The following is a 22,138-nucleotide window of genomic DNA, read 5'->3' on the forward strand; positions in this document are numbered from 1 at the left end:
AAACTTTTTTCACATTTTGGCCACATAAGTGTGTATTTATGATAACTTTACATGAGCAACGCAAAAAAAAAGTAAAAGTTGAAATATGTTTTATGCCGTCCTCTTTACTCTGATACCCCTAAATCAAATCCAGTCCAACCAATTAACTCCTGCTGACCTCTAATTGGTAAAGGTAGACCAATGGTGCACTAATGAACAAAAACCTTCATGGTAACCAAGGAATACACCAGATCACGGTATATAAAACCTTGTCCCAAGCTTTAAAAGCCCACACGAAGGGTTAAGTCCATTTTGTGAAAATGGAGGGAGTTTGTTACAACTAAAATCTAGCAAGACAAGAAACTAACTGCAGATCTCCTTTAAAAAGAAACAACGTATTTTTATCGCATAAAATGCATTGAGGTTTGTGGTTGTAATGTGACAAAATGTGAGAAAGCTTAAGGAGTCCAACTACTTTTGCAAGGCACTGTATATTATCACAGATGACTTGAAAGAGGCTGCAGTTACTAACCACCAGATTCCCACTGGGAGCTAATATAAAATCCCTTTTTATTAGCTGTGATTTTTAGGTCAATTATGCATAATAAACTGTTACCTCTAACGGCAAATGTCTGCGTCGGACAACAATAAATAACAGTAGCAGAGGAACATGGAGGCCGAACAGCTGAACAGATCCCAATGGTGCAACGCATGTATTAGAAGCCGGTGGGAGCTGTAGAGCCTCCATATAAATCTCCGCAGCTACGTTGAAACTGTTCACTTTTTTTCACATTGCAATAAAAATGGACACTTGATCTTACACTGAACACTGACACTGAACTCCCTGCGGTCTAAAAGTGCGACGACAAAAGAACTCTCTACAGCCAACTTGCCTCTGGGCCTTTAACACCTCTGACAGACGTAGTGTCACTAAATGTCACTTCAGCGGTGATGTTACAGACGTACTTCGCCAAGTGGAAGGCAGTTTGACGTGTTGGTGAAAGACCTTACGCCTTGATTTGAAGTGTGTGTGTGTGTGTGTGGAGGGGGGGGGAGAGAGAGTGTCCCATTTAAAATTCCAGCACTTGGTACACAAAGTGCAACACTGGCAAAAATTCAGCCCTGATGTCACACAAACAGACACGCAGAACAAAGGGACACGTCAGCCTTATTTACAGCAGGCCCGCCTCTAGTTACCTCTCGTTCTTTAAAACTTGCTGGCTTCGTCTTGTGGGTAATACATAAGTGCGGTTCAGTTTTCATGCGTCAGTCAGATGTTTTTAAAACCGACTGAGAAATGAAAACATGGCTCAGTGTTGATATCGAACACAAGAACCGACCCGTGTTCTTGTTGGTACCGCTGGGTTCAGACAATCTGGCCGTCGTGGAGCGGACCATCGGTAGACAAAAACATTACAGCGTGGCGCCTTCTGCCGGATGCAACGGTGTCCCAAAGCCAGCGGTGCAGCAGTCTCAGGCAGGTAGGCCCCCTGTTTTTAAAACCAGCAGTGATGAGATGGATTTAAAAAAACACAAAAAAAAAAACACTCAGCTGCAGCACAGCTGTTCTGAAACCAGCAGGCTGTCGTAGCCATAGATTTCCAGCAGGTGGAGCAGGAAGAGTCTGTCTCCATGAGGATCCAGGCCCATGGCCCTCACGCTGTCCTGGGTGACGGTGGGGTCCGGGCTCCCCGCCACCTCGCTCAGGGTCTGGAAAATCCTGTTGTTCTGCTCCAGGAAAAACCTCAGGAAGTAAAAGATGAGAATTTCACTGAACCCTGCGCTTCTTTCGGTGTTCTCTGTTCCCCTTGTTTACACTTTTAATCAGCAATGCTTAGGCAAAGTGAAACATTTATATCTGTATTTATTATTGTAAATGAGAACAAGAACTTTAGGGGGGAATGATTTAACTTTAAGCCGCTTCCAGGATCCTGATTTAAAATAAAAAAAATAAAAAAATTGTGTAATCATCTCTTATAATGTACTTACAAAATAAAAAGATCCTCCTCACTGGAAACACAGTCACCATTTTCTTCCTGGGAATACAGCAACATCTGCCTACACACAGAAACTCCCGATTGTTTATTGCCTCGCTACATAAACCTTTAGATTTCCTAAATGTGTGTGTGTGTATATATATATATATATATATATATATATACAGCGCCTTGCAAAACTACTCATACCACTTGAACGTTTCCACATCTTAACCACAAACTTAAAGTAGCCAAGCTTTGTACACAAGTGTAGCATTAGTTAAAAAAGTAGCCTTTCCAAAAAACAAAAAAAACTAAATTAGAGGTAAAAAGATCACTGAAGTGCTGAGTTCCTTTAGTTCTTATATTTGATTTCTTTCATGCATATGAACATCAGTTTCCAAGTAAACATCTGGATGGTGGTTCTCTGGTCAGAAAAACCCCCAATACTGAACTATTTAATTTAAAAAACGTATTTGTGATATCTACATTTAAAAAAATAGTCTTTTTATTATCAGTTTTAGCCATGGTGGAAGGTCCAAAGAGCCACTGGCGGCTCCAGAACTGCAGGTTGCAGACCCCTGGTCGACCACATAAAATCCCAGGAAAATAAATCAATGCTCTTGTTTGTAACGACAAAAGAAATGGCTAAACTTAAAGAGCTATGAATAGTTTTGCGAGACGCTGTAGGGGCGCAAACCATTGCTAATTTCCTTCGGTACCTCCAGTAGCCTACCTTTGCTCTGTGAGCTTGCGATACTTCTCCTTGTCTGCGGCGCTGAGGCGGAGCAGAGGCTTCAGGCCGTCTCTGTAGGTCTTCACATTCTGATTATCAACGTACACATCATACAGATCTTTCTTCTCCTCAAAGATCTTCTCTGTCGTGCCTGAACGCGCAAACATGCCCCCACATCCAGTTATAATTTATCTCCCCTTGGCAGCTTGAAATGTTTTGGGAATCCACTCACATGCTACGTAGGAGAGCTCGTTTTCCAGGGCGCTGATGTCGGCGACGTTAACGTAGAAGAAAGGCCGGAACTCGGGCACGGCCACGCCGACCCCGGGGATGGAGATGTTGGCCAGGCAACAGCAGCAGTACACTGCGGAGGGGGAAACGGATGCACCTTTTTAAAAGGCTGACGCGGCAGGAGCGTTCCTGCACGCTTCCTTCGGGCTTTTACTCGTGAATCGTAAACGTTTGCCCACCTCTGTAGCAGACCACGCCCACGGGCGGAGGAGAGAAGATGAGGATCCGCCTGCGAAGCAGAGCCAGTTTCCACAGCACCATGATGTGCTCCCCAAAGAAGCGGATGAACTGGGACATGCAGCCTGCTGGATGGGTGATCTGTTCCAAACACACACAAAAACTACTGAAACACATTTATTGGAATCATCTGATCCTTATCAGCAATAATACTACAAACAAAAGAAACATCTCAGACATGAGAAGATCTGTCCAGACCCGGAGGCATGGGTGGGCATTGGGGGGCCGTGGCCTCCCTGGACTGGAAGCTGTCTTTTTTTTTTTTTAATTGCTTTGTTCTGATCCTTGTTCTCATAGCTGCTGTAATTACAGAACCTCTTCTAGTATGAATTTTTACTTCAGTCAGTGTTCATTCTGACACCATTGCTCATGTTTATCAGCGTGTAGCTTATGCTTGACTTTTGAGTCAAGACACAGAATTACAGGTTGCCGTGTCTCACTGTTAGTTTCCAGCCCAGACCAGCATAAAACCTGCCCAACTTAAAAGAAAAAACAAGCCCAAATCTCAAACTCTCTCATGTTAAAAGCACAGAACTATTAAACACATCAGAACATGCCATTAGCACGCAACTGCGCTGAAGCAAAGAACAAAACTTTCTATATGGCCTCCGCACAAAATATACAATCAGACAACCAAATAACAAGAAAGGAAAACTTTTATCAATATCTTCCCAACATGAGTTGTAAATCTACCTTAATATAAACTTAATTTCTCTTACAGAATATAGCTCAATCAAACATTTCTCTTTCACAGCCATGAAATATTTCTAAGTTGATCAGTAGAACTCAACGCCTCTTGGGTGTTTACATTGACCAAACACTTGATTAAACATAATTCTTTTCTTGTTTTATTACAACTATTAATCAATATTATTCATTAAAGCTATTATTCATTGATGATGTCCGATTCGACAGATTCGACTCATTTAAAAAAATAAATTGACCAGTAAAATGAGTTCAAGGAGATGGCGTTTTATTGAAATGCTTTTAGTTTTCTTCCAGACATAGACAACTATTTTGATGTATCTTGTTAGTAAATCTTTCTAAAAGCCCAACAAATGTTGTGAAAAGCTTCCCAAATTTTTTACAACGTGCCCATAAGCTATTTTTGTTCCAAGCTCAATGTGTTTAAAAGAAGCCTAATTGGGTGGAAAACTGCCTAATTTGGCAACACTTAATACCACAGAATTTCTTTCTCAACACTGTAGGAGTGGTCACAGAGCCACTGATCAACCTGAAGCATATCTTTTTTTTTTTTTTTTTTTTTTTGATAAAGTGTGCCCCCCTGAAAAAATGGAATGCACCCCCTGTAATTTGTTTCTGCAGCAGGGTGTGGATCTCTCCTACCTTCATCTCAGGGTGCATGCTGTGGTTGATCGCAGCCCCCCATGCGTTGGCTGGAAATGCAGTTACAACATCCTGTCCACTGGGGGGCAGGAGCGCTCTCTTGTCCTCATAAAAGGCCTCCAAGGGGGAATAGTGGCCCGGGGACTGAAGCTGGAGCCTGGACAAAGGAGGCAAAACGAAATCCCGGGAAGTCCAGGTTAACTTGGTGAAATGGGGGGAAAACATGATGAGTAAAAACTCTGCTGCTTTTATAGCCACGAGCAAATTACAGAGACAGAAAAAAAAAGGTGTTTGCACAGAACAGTTCTGCTCAAAAGGTGGGTGGTGCCTGCATAACAGCATCAACTTTGTTCAGTATAATGAGCTGAATCACCGTCAAAATCTGAACACCGCTGCCAGTGTTAGTCAGACTCCACTCGAAAAAGTCTAAAAATGAGAGCGTTAACCAGCCTGAGTGCAGATGGTCCTAAGTCCTGGAGCATCACCATGTTCTGCCTCTACCTCTCCCAGTGATAATGAGAAACAAACAAAATACAAAAAAAAAAAAAAATGAAATAGGAAAATGGAAACCAAAAGACATTGGGTTAAACTATTGAAGGTATGTATATTTAAAGCAAATGAGCACATTAGCTGCAGCTCTCAGTTACACAAATCAGTTACTGTTATTGGGTAACAACAGACTGAAGTGATGCAGGTCAGACTGTAAAAAATAGGCAACCGCATAAAAAGAAATCTATCTATCTATCTATCTATCTATCTATCTATCTATCTATCTATCTATCTATCTATCTATCTATCTATCTATCTATCTATCCATCCATTTGAGAGTTAAAAGTTAATTTAGCAGGTTAAACCCTTGTAAAGGTGGCTTTACCTGCCTCAGTTTATCAGATCGGTTCAATTGGCTTCAGATATTCACATTCTTTATTTGCACCATGTGGCTATTTTTGGACCATTTACCAAAATATAGAAAGTGAACAAAGAACAGCATCAAAGCTTCGCAAGGCCGTAAACCAGGGGTGTCAAACATACGACCTGCGTCATGCGGGGAATATCTCAAATGATATGGACACTACAATGGGAAAGTAGGAGAGGAAAGGAAGAACAAGAAGAACAAAATAAAAGGTGAAAGAAAGATGAGATAAAAGGAAGAGAATGATAAAACAATTATTTTAAAAAAAGTACTTCGTTTAATTGAAAATCTGCAGTTCCTATATTGTCCACGAGGGGCGCTGTGTTTTAATCAGCAGATGGTAGCACTGAGCTTCAGATGTGGAAAATTGATTTTAAATCATTTCTTAATTTTTATCTGATGTATTTTGTCATGCAGGACAGTGTTTTTAAGTTCCAAAAAATGTGAATAAATGTTTTTTCAACATTGTATAATCACTGTGATCAGTTCTAATGCACAATGCACTTAAGTAAATGTTTAACCGAGTAAAAGTATTGTTGAAATTGCACATACTTTGTTAAAAACGCTGAGGTTATTCATAATATATTGTGTAAAAGTAAAATTCATTTAATATAAAAATCAACAACAAGTCCACTTTTATTAGTTCTATTTAATCTTGCTCGTGTGGCCCTCTTGAGATCAGATTAAGCTGAATGCGGCCCCTCAACCAAAATGAGTTTGACACCCCTGCCGTAAACGGTATCGTGTTCACTCTGTAGGCTTGTATTCCTGACTCCAGGTCCACCTAAACTCCTTCTATTCCTCGCAGCCTCCCGTTTCCGGTCTCACCTCTCCTTCATAAACATGAATTCTCCGCATCACCTCTCCACGCTTCCTTCCACCTGCTTCATGTACAAGCCATATAGATCACAAAGTCATCTCATTCGTCAACTTGTCCATCAGAACTGGAAACAAAAAAAAAAAGCTCAGAAATGATCCTTGATGTTTTAAAAGTCACCCAGCCTGTCACCATTACCACACACCTCACTGTTTTCTACATGTCCTGCACCAATCTTTCACAACTCTCTTTCACACCTGGCTTTTTCAAAGTTACCAAAGTTCCTTTCTTGTCTTTCTTCTGACTTCCTCCATACTTCCCCAATCTTTTTCACCATGAAATCAAACTTCTGCTTTCTAGCTTTCTTTGTAATAAACCTTATGCTCAGCCAATTTCTTCATCTTTGCGATTCCTTTCATTTCCAACCACTCTGCCTAGTGATCAATGCATTTCTCAATCAAAAAGGTGCTCATCGGGGGACTAATAAAGACGTTTGTACAAATGTTGACCTTTTTCACACATTTTAGAAGTTACTTATTCATTGCCAGGCACTTTTTAATCTGTCGCTCCTTTCAATAACAAGCGGTTTCCAGGGAGAAGTGGATAAGAAGCTGATATTGGACTCGGAACGAGAAGAGAGAGGAAACTGGAGAAATTCTTTTACATTCGAGTCCCCTCGTGACCAACAGCGCGCCCTTTGTACCAGGAGTGACGTCTACCGTAGCAGCCGTCAGACGGGGAATCCAGAGCCAGATATACGGGGGAATGATGAGCGTGAGCGCTGCGTGACCGGAGGCCATGCAAGAATCACCGCAGAGAGGACGGGAGGGAGAGAAACGGGGGAAGAGGAACCTGAAGGTGGAGAGAGTGGTGTGTTCTAATAGAAAAAGGGGAAGCGTGAGTCGGGCATTGAGAATCTGAAGAAAGCAGAAGTAGAAAGTTGTCTGAAGGTTGTTTTTTTTTTAGACCCCTTTTATCTGGACCAAAATGTAAAAAAAAAAGACTGAAATCAATCAATAGTATCAGTTCATGCAAGGAAAGAATAAAGGGTCAGTGCCTTGCGAACGTTGTCACACAGGCTAGAGTGTGTTTTATTGGGGTTTGATGAGATTGAGCGTTGCATTTTTTTTGGGACGTGGAATGAAAAGGGTACACAGGTTTTAATTTATTTATTTTTTTGTCAACAAAGTAGGTACATGGCAATAAATCCATACAATTGCTTCCCTGACACAAGAGTTTAAAGGGCTACGTTTTGGTGTCTCTCTCCACTGTGATTTCACATCCACAGAACATTTTTTGTTTTCCATGTTCGTCTTCACAAAACAGCTCAATCTTAGTCCGACGGAATGGAGAATACCTGTTAACATCCGTTTGACAGACTTGCTGGAAATTCTCCATCCAGCCGAGGTCTGGCTCCTTCCAAAGGCGTGAATCGAAACCTTTTCACTGTAGCTCTGTCTGTACGATTACTTATTTTTTGCCGTCTCCAGTGGGTTTCCTTCGAGTACTGCCCCATGTTCAGCTCTATCCATCCTTTCCATCGACTCTGACAAGCATCCTTGTCCCTGCTTAAGACAAACTTTCCCCCAGCATGATCCCGCCACCACCGTGTTATACCATGCGGATGGCTGAGAGCGGAAAGTTTTCATTTTGGTCTCATCTGAACAGAACAACGACCAGACGTTGTCCTGAAAGACCTTTTCAAATCACTCACCAACTGAGTGACTTGAAAAGGTCGTTGGCCTTTATTGGGGTGTCAGAATAAAAGGGGACTGAATGTGTTTGCACGGCACGGTTTTCGAACGTTTTTGTCAATAGCTTTAAAAATCATGCAGCACTTTCCTTTTATTTCCCAACTGTGCCATACGTTGTACGGGTCTACCACTTAAAATCTCAACTGATGGCTCCTTATTCATTAAAGCCACCCTAATATCCCCGATTAAGACTATTAACCCTAACCGATCCCAGCGCAGCTGCTCAGTGGCCAGGCCATAACCAGACCAGCTAAACCCTCCAGGTGTGACTGTGTACTTAAGGTGTTTCCTTCAAGCATGGCCAAGTGAAACATGAGCCTGCGCTCACAATTCCGGCATGAATGCCTTGTTGAGTGAGTTTTACAGTGCAACACCCGTAACTCGAGGTTGATCTCTCCCAAAAAGAGGACGGCGAAGCCAAACTGGACTGTGGTGCTTTTTGCTGAAATGCTGAGAGCTGCTAAAGGCCAGCCCCTCTGTTGCAGACCGCTCTCCTTACCTGACCTGGTGCTCCAGGAAGCTCATGTAGCGGTAGAGCAGGGTGTAGGACGGAGACAGGATCCCCACCGACTTCATCCTGGCCCCCCTCTCCTCCGTGCTCTCCACCGGCATGTTGGCGAAGCAGGCGAGGCCGAAGTAGCGGCCTTTCCGGAAGTAGCTGCAGAAGGAGGAGAGATCGGGGTGGGGGGTGAGGCACTGAGTCAGGGAGAAGCAAAGGCCCTGCCAGATGGCCTGCGCCAGGCAAACCCTCTGCCAGGACGGGGAGATCGGGCCGCATCCTAATATCTGCGGCTGGCGCACTCCAGTCGCCGGCTCGCAAACGCGCACAAAGATCCACTCACATGAAGTCGGTGCTGACTCGGTGGGAGCCGCTAGCGATGGCTTTGAACTCCACTCCCTCTAGGTCCATGTCTTTGGGCAGACACCACTCCAGCATGTTCCCTGCATCACACGCAGACAAACAGAAACAGACACGTCATTGCCGCCTCGCTTCATATTCATGAGCCGAACGGGGGCCACGGATTCCCTCGGAAGCCGTCGTGTGCGGGGGGCCGAGCGACGCGCTGAGCTAACCGGGTCTGCCTGCCAGGTGCCGGCGAACGGAGGAAGTGACTCAGCGAGTTGATCGGGTTCAGACGCCCGTATCAGTCAACGGAATATGAGTGGTGGCCTTGTGGTTAGAGCAGCGTTCTTGTGCTCTGAGAAGGATGCAAGTCCCCGGTTCGATCCCAACTGCCTGCACTCTGGGTCCCTGAGCAAGACCCTCAACCCCCAACTGCTCCCCGGGCGCCCTACAGTGGCAGCCCACTGCTCCCCAATGGGGATGGGTTAAATGCAGAGAACGGGGCAACTGTGGCTTGATGGGTTGAGTAGTCGTCTGGCAATCAGAAGGTTGTAGGTTCGATTCCAGCTTCCCCTTGCCACATGTCGATGTGCCCCCGGGTAAGGCACTTAACCCCAAATTGCCCAAATAGGCCAAATTCCCCAAATTGGGGAGTGTTGGCCTAGTGGTTAGAGCAGCGCGCTTTCACTCAGAGAAGGATGCAAATACCCGGTTCAATCCCCGGTCCTGGCACTCTGGGTCCCTGAGCAAGACCCTTAACCCCAGACTGCGCCGCACATGGCAGCCCACTGCTCCCCAAGGGTGATGGGTTAAAAGCAGAGAACAAATTTCGTTGTAATGTATGTTTCAATGACAATATATTAATATTATTACTATTAGCTAAGGCGGGAGAATCTGCTGATGGGACAACTAGTAACCGTCCACTCCAAATATCTGGCCTTAATGGAGGAGTGGCAGTCTTAGAAGGGCATGTAGGGGACACAGGAAGAATAGGACAGAATAGGCCAAAGCTGTACCTTTTGGCTTACGTGCAAAAAATGCCATGTGTGGCAGCAAACCTTAACGCACGTTGCCCTGAATATACTCTCCGAGTGGCGAACACTGGTAGTGGCAGCGTCGTGCTGAGGGAAGGCATTTCTTCAGCAGACTGAGGGAATCTGGCTGCAGTTGACGATGGATGGAGATGATCATCGGTCAATTTGAGAGAGAGTTTAGGTTCTCAAACTGTGGTACGGTTTCACGCGATTTGATACCTGAACCCATGGTTTTATTTTTTTGACCCAGAACTAAAAACCTAAAAATGTTAAAAAGGGTAGCAGGCTGCCTTTTAACCCCTAAAAAAACCGACCCTTCTCTACGCTATTTGGTATTAACTGTTAATAAACAATAAAAGACTGCCAAAGTATGGTCCCGTGTATCAGAATTTAATTGGAAACTTTCGTTTTAGGTTTAGGCCAGCTGGCTAAAGCTGGTGGGAAGGCGGGTGGAGCTAAATGCAGGGCAACCCTGCAAGAAAGCCTCCTAGAAGCTGCAAGGCTTACTTCACTGGTGTTGTGTCATATGGGCTACCAGTACTGATCTTTGAACTAGAAAAGTCACCTTAACTTTATGTAAAATAAATACATTTTTCATGTTTTGTTATAGATATTGTGGTTTTCAAAAGTATATAAATGCTATTGTGAATAAACAGGAAGAGTAACGGAATAAAATTAAATCCTAGGTCCTTGGGGGGCTACTTGGTGTCCGCGGGCATCGTCTTGGTGACCCCTGGGTTAGATCAAAGCATGTCCATGTGCTAGAATGGCCTAGTCAAAGCCCGGCACCTAAACCTGAATGAGAATCTGTAGGTAAATCTATTTTTTGCTCACCATTCAAATAAAGAATGGGTTAAACGTGAGCCTCTAGATGTGCGAAGATGGTAGAAACATCCCCCAGAAACGCTTGCTTCAGTAATTGCAGAAAAGCATGTCCCACTTTTTAAGTATTTATCAGAAGATTTGGCCAGGTGCTCATAATAAGATCACATCACCAGTGGCACAAAATGTTTGACCTTCTGAAAGCTTCTTGGATGCTCATATCCGTTCCCTTCCACTTCACAATCATGGACACGTTTGTGTTGGTCTATCATATTAAATCCCGACAAAATAAATCACTGTTTGCTGTTGTTGTTAGATGACAGATTGTGAAAAGGCAAAGATTGTGATCATAGTGTTTTCAGCTCGCCACCAGGCGCCCTTTTTCTTCGAAAACAAAAAGAAAGTGAACGCTCTTTTTTTTCTGTGAAAAGGCTGTAACTCTGGACCATCTGTTACACTGAGACAAAACTGACTTAAGCTTTTTAAGAAAAGTAGAAACAATTCCCAGATTTCTACGCTCAGACGCATTTACTGCCTTATCAGATGTTCATAATACTTCAGCACAAGCTGTGACTTGGTTAAAAAAAAACGTGGGCGGGTATATGGTTTTAAATGGCTCATCTGAAACCTTTATTCCCGCACCAGTCATATCTAACCCTGGGTGAGTTTAAGTCGAGATGCATTTTAATTGATTTCCTCTAGTCAACGCATGTCACCCTGCGTGCTCTTCGTCTTTTGTTTTTTTGTTTTTTTTTTGGAAACGTGATATGCGGCATCTTTTTCTTCATCCTCTCATCGTGGAGAAATCTTAATCTTTCATTGCGTTAAAAAGATCTGTGTTTGTGCAATGATACAACGATTCACTGCAGGCACACTGCCTGTTGTGGCCCGCCCATGTCAGGCGGCCTCCTGACATTGGCAGGTTCATCCTGACAATATTGACTCTTCAGACATTGATCTTATTTCCCAGAAATTAATTAAACGCGTTTTTTTCTTTGTCTCAACAAATATTGGGACGCGTGGCTGTAATTACACAGTAATAATTATTTCCCATTGAACAAGCGTGGCAGCAGCAACCTGATCGCAACCTGTTCACGGTATCAAGCGCTCACATGCCGCAAAACCATAAAGGAGCCCAGCTCCACCCTGCAGGGATCCCTCCCTCTCCTCCATTGAGCGCAGCTTTTCTCCATCATCCACTGTCTGTCTGCTTGATTTGGCCCCTCGGCCCACAGCGATCCGTCTGGCAGGGGCTTCACAGGCAGGGGCTCTGGCAACCTTCAAGACGGCCCCTATTAAACATGCATGGGCTACCTGCTGCCTGGTTGATTCCTATCACTTATCCTGACATGTGGTCACATCTCCTCTGCGATCGGGCAAAAGGAAAACATGTCGTGACTTTGAGTTTGTCTTTAAACTTGAAGAAGAGGGACGAGGAAGAGCCCCACCTGTCTCTCTGTGTGTGTGTGTGTGTGTGTGTGTGTGTGTGTTTGGGGCTTTGATCTGACGGACGTTTGTAATTAAACTGGAAAGGTTAGTTATAAACGACGCATTTACGCACAGAGAATGTCTCATGACATCTTTAGAAATAACCCAGCCGCGCAGATGCACCGTCTCACCTGTTCTTGTGTTAAACGTAACTACAAAGACAGACACAATCTGGTCCTTTTCCTCCCACTTCACCATCCTGTCCTCCAGCGACACCTCCCTCGCCCCGGAATCGGAGAGACGCTCCTCCTTGTCGGGCGGCAGCTGTCGCTCCGGGGCCGCCGGCGGGGCGCCGGAGGTCGCGGGCGGGGCGCTGCAGCCGTCCGCTTCGGACCTGCAGGGAGGAGCGGCATCCTCGGGTCCGCTGCTCCACCCGAACCCCGCGCATCCCGCCGTGCCGCGGCTGCCGGAGGGGCTCGACTGTCGCCCCTCGGCGGGAGACGCCGCCGCCGGGGCTCCGTCGGCGGGTTTCTCCGTGGACGGGATCTCCTCCCAGTCCAGCAGAGGGGCTCGGTCCGACCGCTCCACCATCCTGCTCGTCGGCGTCGGTCTCGCCGCCGATTGTCAACGACGATCTCAGGCGACAGCCGCCAGGTCCATCCGTGGATAATCACAAGTCAGAGCGATCCCCGAAGATTGAAGTTTTATTCCCAAACTGTTCACCAGGGTTGCATTTCGCTTCGCGTTCACCCAAACGCGCAGCACTTTTCACGTTTAGCTCGGAAACCTTCCTAATCTCCAGCGATCATAAATTTGATGCTGTTTGGAGAGGGCAACTCCTTCGACTGAGGTGAGCTGCGTTCAAAACGACCCCCGCAGTTATTGTTCCATCTCCCTCACGCAGAACTGCTGTTGCACATTTAGGAACGCAGGTCCGTCTTGGCTTCTTGAATGCAGCCCTGCGCATAGCGGTCGGCCAATTTATCGGTCTTCTTTTCCGGAGTCACACTTTCGATGAAAACATTCATATTCTCTAACAAACTACGCAGCCAAAAAATGTAGATAAAACTTTTACCAGATTATATATATATATATATAGTTTTATTGCAAATAAATATTTATCTGATTGTTTTGCTGTTTCACACACAAAAATGTCGCTGTCTCGAATGTTGCAAGCCTAAATCCACGCGAGAGTTGGTGACGTCCTCGAGCGACACGTCAGCCAGACGGAACTAACCTGGAAACAGCACACAGTTAACTCGAGGAGCAGGCTTCTAGCGAAATGGGTAGGTAATTTTAGTATTTTATTAAACGTGACTTTTATTTATTAGCCTATACACGAAAATTATATGTACGAGCTATTCACCAATGGTACACGTGCGTGTTCTGCTTCCGCTTTACGCGAGATGCAGCTGATGCCAGCCTGGCTAGCTAATGCTAATGGCTAATTGTTTACAGTGCAGATTTTAACGTCCTTTGCGGCTGACGGCAGTTTTCTCTATACAGTCCTTAGCGCTTTTTCCTTTGGATACATGTGAAGGAACTCGTGGTAGAAGTAAAAAAGTACGACATTATGTCTTAAAACCCCCACGCTTTAGGGACAAGGAGCTAACCTGAGCTAGCTTGTTCAATCTGACTAATCGCGACTTTTGCGAGAAATAAAATGTAATGGTAACAATAAATAATAATAATAAAATACACGACTAAGCATTTTTATTCATACGCGTATTTTTGTGCTTTAAAGTCCTCTTGTGTGCTTTTATATTCACCATTCCCTCTTCACTTATCCAGGTGTAATATGTTGCAAAATGAACCAATCAGATAACTCTGGACAGAGTGGATCTAAAGTACATCCTGTGTGTTCCCTCCCCAGGGGGTTTCTTCTCCAGTCTCTTTTCTGGCCTGTTTGGCACCCGGGAGATGAGGATTTTGATCCTGGGCTTGGACGGTGCTGGCAAAACCACCATTCTGTACAGGCTGCAGGTTGGAGAGGTGGTCACCACCATTCCCAGTATGTACAGCTTTTTCCTCTCTCGCTGCACTTGAATTTTGGTTTCAGACCAATTTTCTACATAATAAGAAAAAGGCCATTTGTGTAGATTTACTGATCAGACATTTTAGTGTATATATCTGCCTTTGTGGGCAAACATTTAGCTTTCTTAACCATGTAGCAAAACATAGTGCAACATGGTTTCTGGAAATCTGCAATTATAATAAATTCCTCTAAGTTATGGGATAAGGCGCTCTGTAAATGAATTAAACACAAGTACAAAGGATTACAGCAAACCCATATTCAAGATGGATACAAAATTCACCTAATCAGAATATATTCAGTGTTTCATTTTGTTTTTGTCCCACAAGATCCATTTAAAATCAATAATAACCCTGTCCAATGTTTTGGTTGTTAAAAAAGTTCTGATTAATTGTTATGAGTTAGACTGATTATTAGTTACATAGAGGACATTTAAGAAACCTTTCTGTGATGGATCAGCAAGTAAATTATAGCTAGATGTGATGAGAGCAGTCTGTGTTACAATAAAACATGATTTCACAAGTATTTAAATCAATACAGCAGAGCTGACATATCCATCTTTGGTATTTTATATTAGTGATTATTATTATCATTATTACTAGCACAGTTATTATTACTAACTGTAAACGGCAGTCTCTGCATGTTTCTTGATAGCAAATTGTTACTTTAGCTGTGAGGTTATCAAAACTGCCCAAATCCAGTCATTATTCACAACAGGCAGAATCGGACTCTTCAAATGGAAAGACAGTGTTTTGTGATACAGTCGGTTTCCTGAAGTTTAACTATGTATTTGAAAGTAGTAACCTGTATAAACAGCCACCCTGTATTCATATTTCTTACATCTTTTGTCTGTAATCTGATTTTTTTTGAAAACAATACTCTGCTGATAAAATTAGCTTGCTGGTTATTATTCCTTCACCGCCAACTTCCACAACACCTAATGTCACCTGTCAGTGCTTGGGTTTGGTGCGTTCACTGATGGGATCGAGGGGGGGGCTTTTAAGCCCCCACTAGCCAATCGCTGCCCTAGACTGTTCAGGCGTAAAGTTTTTCTGATCACCTGCTGATTCCTCAATGAATCTCATGCTTAAAATGTATTTTTTTAAGAGAATTATTGTTACAGGAGGAGACATAAAAGCACACATGGTCGATGGAAGCAACAAGAGTATAATTAGGGAATTTTTGGATTAAGCATAAAAATGGCAGGGGAATCTTTTATATTACTGAGAGTAGTATAGATTGTTGTTGGGACAATGGTGAAGTGGATTATTTTTCCTTTAAACTAACATATTCATAGTAAAATGTCTCAGGTTAAATATTAAGTGGATTCTGAAGCTACAAACTGTGCGCAGTTCAGATGGGAAATTTTGGAAAGTGGGTCAAAATACAGATGAGTCAGGTTTTTGATTGCTTAGACCTTTGGTTTGTCAATTTGTATCAATGGGGGAAATAACAGGACAAAAACAAAGAAACAAGAAGACCGAAAACTCCCTTATTTCTCATAACGAGATGGTTAAAGGAAATAACAAAAGTTAAAGTTGTCAGATCCTTTGTATCAATTACTGAACCAGTTTCAGATCAGTTCTTGCAACAAATCAGAACAAGTCCCCATTGTGGCAAAAATCAACATTTCTACTGCTGGAGTTTCTTGCTTTGCTGGTTTTATAGTCATACCATTGAAGTCAGAATTCCCACTGATATTTAATCCTGTCAGCCTTACTAACTTTCAGGTAAATCAGTGTTGCATGACACTTTTAGGTCAAATGTGAGTTGTGACGAATCTCCATTTTTAGGTTCCGTTTTCCCTGTTTGGTGCATTTTTAGATCTTTTTTTCTCCCCACCACAGCCATCGGTTTCAACGTGGAGACGGTCACATACAAGAACCTGAAGTTCCAGGTGTGGGATCTGGGAGGACAGACGAGCATCAGGTATGTGCAGTAAATATGTGCACGTGATTAAGGCTTTCTGTTTGATTTATATTTAGATTCCACATGCGACATAAAACACGCTGGTAGTTGACTGTACAAACATTGTTACAGCACATAAGCAGTTTGCCTCTGGTTTGAGTAGTACAAGCTCTGCCACCTACTGATCTGTGTTTCTCCCTCTGTGTCAGACCCTACTGGCGGTGTTATTACTCAAACACAGACGCAGTGATCTACGTGGTCGACAGCAGCGACCGCGACAGGATGGGCATCTCAAAGTCGGAGCTGGTGGCTATGCTGGAGGTAAGTGAGTTGGATGTGGAAATTATGGTGCTTTACAAGTATTCACACCTTTTGAAAATTCTCAGGTTTTGTTTTTGTGGAAGGAAAGGAGATGTGGTTTCAAAATAGTTTTAAAGGAAAAACTGTAAAGCTGTAGTGTGCATTTATATTCAGCCTCCCTGAGTCAGTACTGTGTGGAATTTGTTTTTGCCACGATTCCATGTCCTCTAGCCGCTTTGCATATCTAGAGACAGAAGCTTTCGACCATTTATCTTTGCAAAATAGCTGCAGCTCATTCAGATGATAAACCAGCTTCACTATCCGGTTATAAGAGCATCTTCTTCCACATGTTTGCGGTTCTGCCTACAAGGCTTGTGGGAGTTTGTAGGTTTCCTTTCAAAGATGCCTTTCTTCTCGTCGTCCTGCCATAGAGAGCTGATTTGTGAAGCGCTCAACTAAAAGTTGTCTACAGATCTGAGCTGTAGATCTCTGAAGATCCTCCAGTTTGACCTCTTGGTTGCTTCTCTGATTAATAATCTGCCTCCCTGGCCTATAAATATGGGTGCGCTGCCATGTTTTGGTACATTTCTGTTTTCAATGGTGGTTTGTAGGATTCCCAAGTCTTGTTTTATAATTTAATCTTCTCTACAACTTTCTACCTGAGCTGTTTGCTGTGTTCCTCGGTCCTCATAAAGCTGCTGATGTTCTCGAACAAACCTCTGAGGTCTTCACAGGACTCAGATTTAAATAAAAGACCTTGAACCTGTTTACTAAGTTAAAATCCAGTGAACCAGCCTTTGGTTCAATGGATTTTATTCAAGGATATCAGAGGAAATGGGGCTGAATAAAAATAATCAGCTTTTTCGGCCATGACTGTGTAGAAAATCAGGAAATTGGACTTCAGTTCTAGCGGTCAGAGCATACAGACGCTAGGTGCTAATCTATAAGATAAGATAAGGTGTACCTTTATTGTCCCACAATGGGGACATGTAGGCATGACGGTGGCCAAACACGTGATACATTAGATTAGTAATGAATAACTAGCGCTTATAATAAGCAGCATGTTCATTTGTAAATGTACACTGTTCACTTTTCAAATGTTTCCTATAGAATATTTTTGCAAGGCACCAACATGTTGTTAGCTAAAGCACTTTCTTTTTGTTCATTTGTCATTCTTGGCAGGATGAGGTGAAAGCAGCAGGGCTGGCTGGTAGTTTTCAGATACTTAGGTGTGCTAACGTTGTTGTCCATTGGCGTTCGCAGGAAGAAGAGCTGAAGAAGGCAATCCTGGTAGTGTTTGCCAACAAGCAGGACATGGACCAGGCCATGACGCCGACTGAAGTGGCCAACGCTCTGGGCCTTCCTGCCCTCAAAGACAGAAAATGGCAGATCTTCAAGACCTCCGCCACCAAGGGAACAGGCCTAGATGAAGCCATGGAGTGGTAAGGCACTCTATAACCAGCATTAAGAGAAGTAGCTTCAGACCCATTGTTTCTGACAGCGGGTAGAACTGGATCTGGCTAAGCAGGACAGACTGCCATTGTTTACTTAAGCTGAATATTTGCTCTGTCTCTGCTCATAGGCTGGTGGACGCTCTGAAGAGTCGGCAGTAAAAGGCGGGCCCCATCATGTATATACCCCTAAACTTTGAAGCCTTGTGACTGACTCCTCCCCACCACCCATTTTTTTTTCTTTGGACCAGCGATTGCACTCCTCAATTCTTATACCCACATTAAGCCTTGACCAAGTCCTGCCAATTCCTAACGCCTTTGGAGCCTGGGACTGAGGAGAGAAGGCTGCAGTAACACCTGGAGTCAACACAGAGATTTTAAAAACGAGTCGCATGAAAAAACCTGCTAATGTTCTTGCTCCAACCCCTGTTGAGTTCTTTTCCTGCTGGTGATTTGTGTTCAGCGTCCCCTCCTGTCAGGGACAAGAAGATCCACCAGGGGGAGACAAAGCAGCAGCAGCCTGACAGCCAGCTTGTTTCCCTGCTTAGCAGCCGCTTCGGATCTCTGGATTTCGGTTTAGTGCTTCAGAAGGAGAGAAACAAGCCAACTTTGAAGAAAAGTACTACAGTTTGGGGGGGATATCATACAGAAAACATGGGTTTTGTTTTGGTTTCTGGATCCAGTCTTTTAGCCAGGTGGCACTGAAGGTTCTGTCATGAATCTCTTTGTTTTCCCTCCTTTCTGGTGATTTGTGTTTCAGTAATTTTAGTGGTTTGACTGTGAGTGCAGCTTTGGCTTATTAGTTCATTAGTTACTGAACACTACCTGTAAACTCAGTTTTATGGTTGCATATTTATACCTGCTTGTACAGTAAAATTGATTCTAAGAATGCAGTTATTGTACCAATATTGATTTCCCCCCCCCCTCCTAACAAGTGGTAAGTCTTTTTTTTTTTCCAAAGCTTATAAATAATGCTGAATATTGCAGTTGGTTGAATGACAACTTGACCCTGGGCCCCAAAAGTGTCTTTACGTCTGTTCATCCTGGTGTTCCAGTATAAAGTTTCTTGATGGGTTTGGTGTTTCCGGGGTTTTTGCCTGAATCTTAACCCTACCCCTGTTACTTTGGGTTCGATGAGGCAAAGATGGGTTTTTCCAACCAAAGGTGCCATGACATCACCATAGAAACTATTTAATGTTGTTGATATTGCTGCATATGTAAATTCATGAAAAACAACGTTAACTTGTTTTGTCAGGCCAAATGTCTCTTCACAATAAAAGGGTTGGTTGCAGTAATGATATGCAGCTACAACCATATTTGGGAAACCGGTCAAACATGTGGCCCCTCCTGTTTGCTTAATAGTGTGCTCTGATTGGAGAATATGAATTATGTAGAAAGACAACCTGTTTTTTTTTAGCAAAGCAACAACACTGACCTTCCCTGAAAAGGTCCTTTGTTATTCAACCTCATCAGTGCTCAATAGACCATAATTATACCCCATTTTACTTTTACCCGTTTAAAAGACATTTTGGAACAAATGGAGCGGCTCAACATTCAGCTTCTGGAAGGGATCCCATCTCAGCACTGTTGAAAATGAATGGACTGTGCTTTAAAGGTATATAGCCACTTTATATGCTTGGGGGAAAAAAAAGACCAAAAACAGGTTGATCATGATAAAATAAGGTTACATATATCAAGCCTCCATCCTGATGTTTTGATGCTCCTTTTTGTGGCTAAATATTACGGTGGCCGACAGGTGCAAATGCGCAGCAAAAGAGAAAACATGCAAACAAAAAAAAAGACACGCGCACAAATTAAATGCGGCAAACAAAAAGCAAATAAAATGCAGCAAACAAAAAAGAAGACACCCCCGAATGAAATGCAGCAAACAAAAATAGAGACGCAAACAAATAAAATGCAGCAAACAAAAAAGAAGACACCCCCGAATGAAATGCAGCAAACAAAAAGAGAGACGCAAACAAAAAAGAAGACACCCCCGAATGAAATGCAGCAAACAAAAAGTGTTGAAAACGGAAGTGCGGTCCGTGTACCTTAAGGCAATTCGATTTTTTTCCAAAACAAAGCCGTTTTTCCGTTTTTGTCAACACAATTTAGAAACGGAAAACCAGAAAAACTTATTGAAAAAAACGGCCCGTTTTTCGATTTTGCCCATTCATTTTTCCATTTTTTTCTTCAGATTGAAAGAAGACGGTTTTCACGGCTGGCACGGAAGTGCAGAAAAATATTTCAAAAATAAAAGCCCAGATGTACGCGTAACATAATGCAAGCCTGAAAAAAAATGAAGCGGAGAGATGTCTTTTGAATAAAAAGAGAACCTTTTTAAGTTGCAACATGATAGTTTATTGTAAAAAACGTGAGCTTTATTACGTTATTATGTGTTTTATTGTTTGGGGGGAGGGGGGGGGGTAATGTCTGGGCAGGATGAAGGTTGAGATGAAAACCTGTTGCTGTTAAATGTGACAACAAAGATTATGTAATGTAAAAGTCTAAAATAGCATGAGTATGGGGAAAACTCAGCAGAATTAACTTATTTTTAATCAGTTGAATGATTAAAATTTGTTTTTTGAAGCAGCAACATCCCTACCAGTAGTATAACGTCACATTGTGGGGATTTGGTATAAGCAGTTGTTTAAGTAAATAGTGTAACACTTCAATAAAATATTAACCACTTGGTCTCATATAAATGTGTGAAATAACCACAAATCTTCAATATTTCAAGCCAAAATAAATATTAAAAATTCTTAGTACCTTAAGGGAAATTTAAATATATAAAAAAAAAATCAAAATATAGTAGAAGAATGTGAGCTGCTGGCAGGAAGGATCTTGAGGAGCTATCATCTTAAAGAACATGAAGAAGTCCCTTGCTCTTTTGATTCTTCACTGTGTTTTGGAGAGGAGGAAGTTATCCATCATCTTCAGTAGCTTATGCAGCATTTTTTTCTGTACAATCAGCTCAGCGGTTCCGGTAGTGGATCCTCAGCACAGGACCAGCTTTCTGGATCGGTTCTTTCAGCAAATGAGCAAATAATTGCACTTTCTAAAACAGACTTAAAAAAGCTAGGCAATGCAGCGTATCTAGCTATTGGTTAGATTGGATCTCAGTTTCCTTATGAATAAGAATCTCCATCTATAGGCTATTCAATAAGGGAGATTGTAACACTTGTTTAGTAAAAATGTAATCAAAAATTTCCATCAAGGAGAGAGGAAGCACTGAGGAACTCCCGTGAAAGTCGCTATAGATGCTTTTCTAGTCCAGACAGGGAACAGTTTCACTTTTTAATTAGCATCTTTTGTATGACAAATAGGAAATATATGAGGCACTCTATCCCCCTGGCTGTAGGGGAGACCGGGGCTAGTTGTCACATTGCAATTATCTTCTCCAGCAGAGGGTGCAACCAAAAAGTGGAATACTAGTGTTCTTCCTTTGCATGGTCAGGTCTCACGGACTGAGTGAGAAGAGGACAGGACATTGTAAGTTTAAATGAGCACCAATTGACCATTTTCCCCTACCCAAAGTAAAAAAATTAAAAAATATTAACTCTATATTTTTTTTAAATTACCTTCATTCAGATAAAAATTCTAGCAGTTATACATATGGACTTGTTAAAGTAGATATTAAGGCATCCGGTCATACTTCAGTCATTGTTTTGATTAAGCCTAACATTAAGATAGAGCTATTCAATTCAATTTTATTTATATAGCGCCAATTCATGAAACATGTCATCTCGAGACACTTTAAAAAGTCAAATTCAATCATATTATACAGATTGGTCAAAAAAAAAAGTCCTATATAAGGGAACCAGTTGATTGCTTCAAAGTCCCGACAAGCAGCATTCACTCCTGGGGAAGCGTAGAGCCACAGGGAGAGTCATCTGCATTGTACATGGCTTTGCTGCAATCCCTCATACTGAGCAAGCATGAAGCGACAGTAGAAAGAAAAACTCCCCATTAACGGGAAGGAAAACCTCCGGCAGAACCAGGCTCAGTATGAACGGTCATCTGCCTCGACCCACTGGGGCTTAGAGAAGACAGAGCAGAGACACAACAAGACAGACAAAAAAGCACAGAAGCACACATTGATCCAGTAATCTGTTCTACATTAGATGGTAGTAGCGGGTGAGCTGTCTTCCCTGGATGATGTCACAGCTAACAGAACGTCAGACTATGAAGAAAAAGAGAGAACAAAAAGTTAAAAGCTGGCAACAGTCATTTCAATGCAATGCAAAACTGGAGAACGGGAGAAATCAG

The 22,138-nt window shown here is 42.8% G+C and overlaps 2 protein-coding genes across 2 annotated transcripts; one reads left to right on the forward strand and one right to left on the reverse strand.

The window, feature by feature from the left end:
• Positions 1–562: 562 nt before the first annotated feature.
• LOC105936334 (DENN domain-containing protein 11) lies at positions 563–13,098 on the reverse strand. The gene is made up of 9 exons (XM_012877112.3): positions 12,370–13,098; positions 8,893–8,992; positions 8,550–8,708; positions 4,567–4,723; positions 3,162–3,300; positions 2,924–3,055; positions 2,692–2,842; positions 1,969–2,037; positions 563–1,723 (listed from the first exon to the last, which is right to left on the reverse strand). The coding sequence occupies exons 1-9, from the start codon at positions 12,767–12,769 to the stop codon at positions 1,528–1,530; spliced, it is 1,503 nt and encodes a 500-aa protein (XP_012732566.2). The 5' UTR covers positions 12,770–13,098; the 3' UTR covers positions 563–1,527.
• Positions 13,099–13,338: 240 nt separating this feature from the next.
• On the forward strand, positions 13,339–19,203 carry arl1 (ADP-ribosylation factor-like 1). Its single transcript, XM_012877102.3, has 6 exons — positions 13,339–13,464; positions 14,052–14,189; positions 16,058–16,139; positions 16,328–16,439; positions 17,682–17,860; positions 18,001–19,203. Exons 1-6 carry the CDS (start codon positions 13,461–13,463, stop codon positions 18,029–18,031), a joined length of 546 nt encoding a protein of 181 aa, XP_012732556.1. The 5' UTR covers positions 13,339–13,460; the 3' UTR covers positions 18,032–19,203.
• Positions 19,204–22,138: the final 2,935 nt, after the last annotated feature.

Source organism: Fundulus heteroclitus, chromosome 17, assembly GCF_011125445.2.
Source record: "Fundulus heteroclitus isolate FHET01 chromosome 17, MU-UCD_Fhet_4.1, whole genome shotgun sequence".
Lineage (NCBI taxonomy): Eukaryota > Metazoa > Chordata > Actinopteri > Cyprinodontiformes > Fundulidae > Fundulus > Fundulus heteroclitus.

Bases quoted from the DNA above. Each gene is read 5' to 3' on its own strand.
- LOC105936334 (XM_012877112.3), bottom strand. From the start codon at position 12,769: ATGGTGGAGCGGTCGGACCGAGCCCCTCTGCTGGACTGGGAGGAGATC. The intron at 8,709-8,892 runs GTGAGTGGATCT...CTCCTTCTGCAG, and splicing joins CGAGTCAGCACCGACTTCAT to CTACTTCCGGAAAGGCCGCT. The intron at 4,724-8,549 runs GTAAGGAGAGCG...TCCTTTGTCCAG, and splicing joins TTCCTGGAGCACCAGGTCAG to GCTCCAGCTTCAGTCCCCGG.
- arl1 (XM_012877102.3), top strand. The intron at 16,140-16,327 runs GTATGTGCAGTA...CCTCTGTGTCAG, and splicing joins GGAGGACAGACGAGCATCAG to ACCCTACTGGCGGTGTTATT. The intron at 17,861-18,000 runs GTAAGGCACTCT...CTCTGCTCATAG, and splicing joins CTAGATGAAGCCATGGAGTG to GCTGGTGGACGCTCTGAAGA.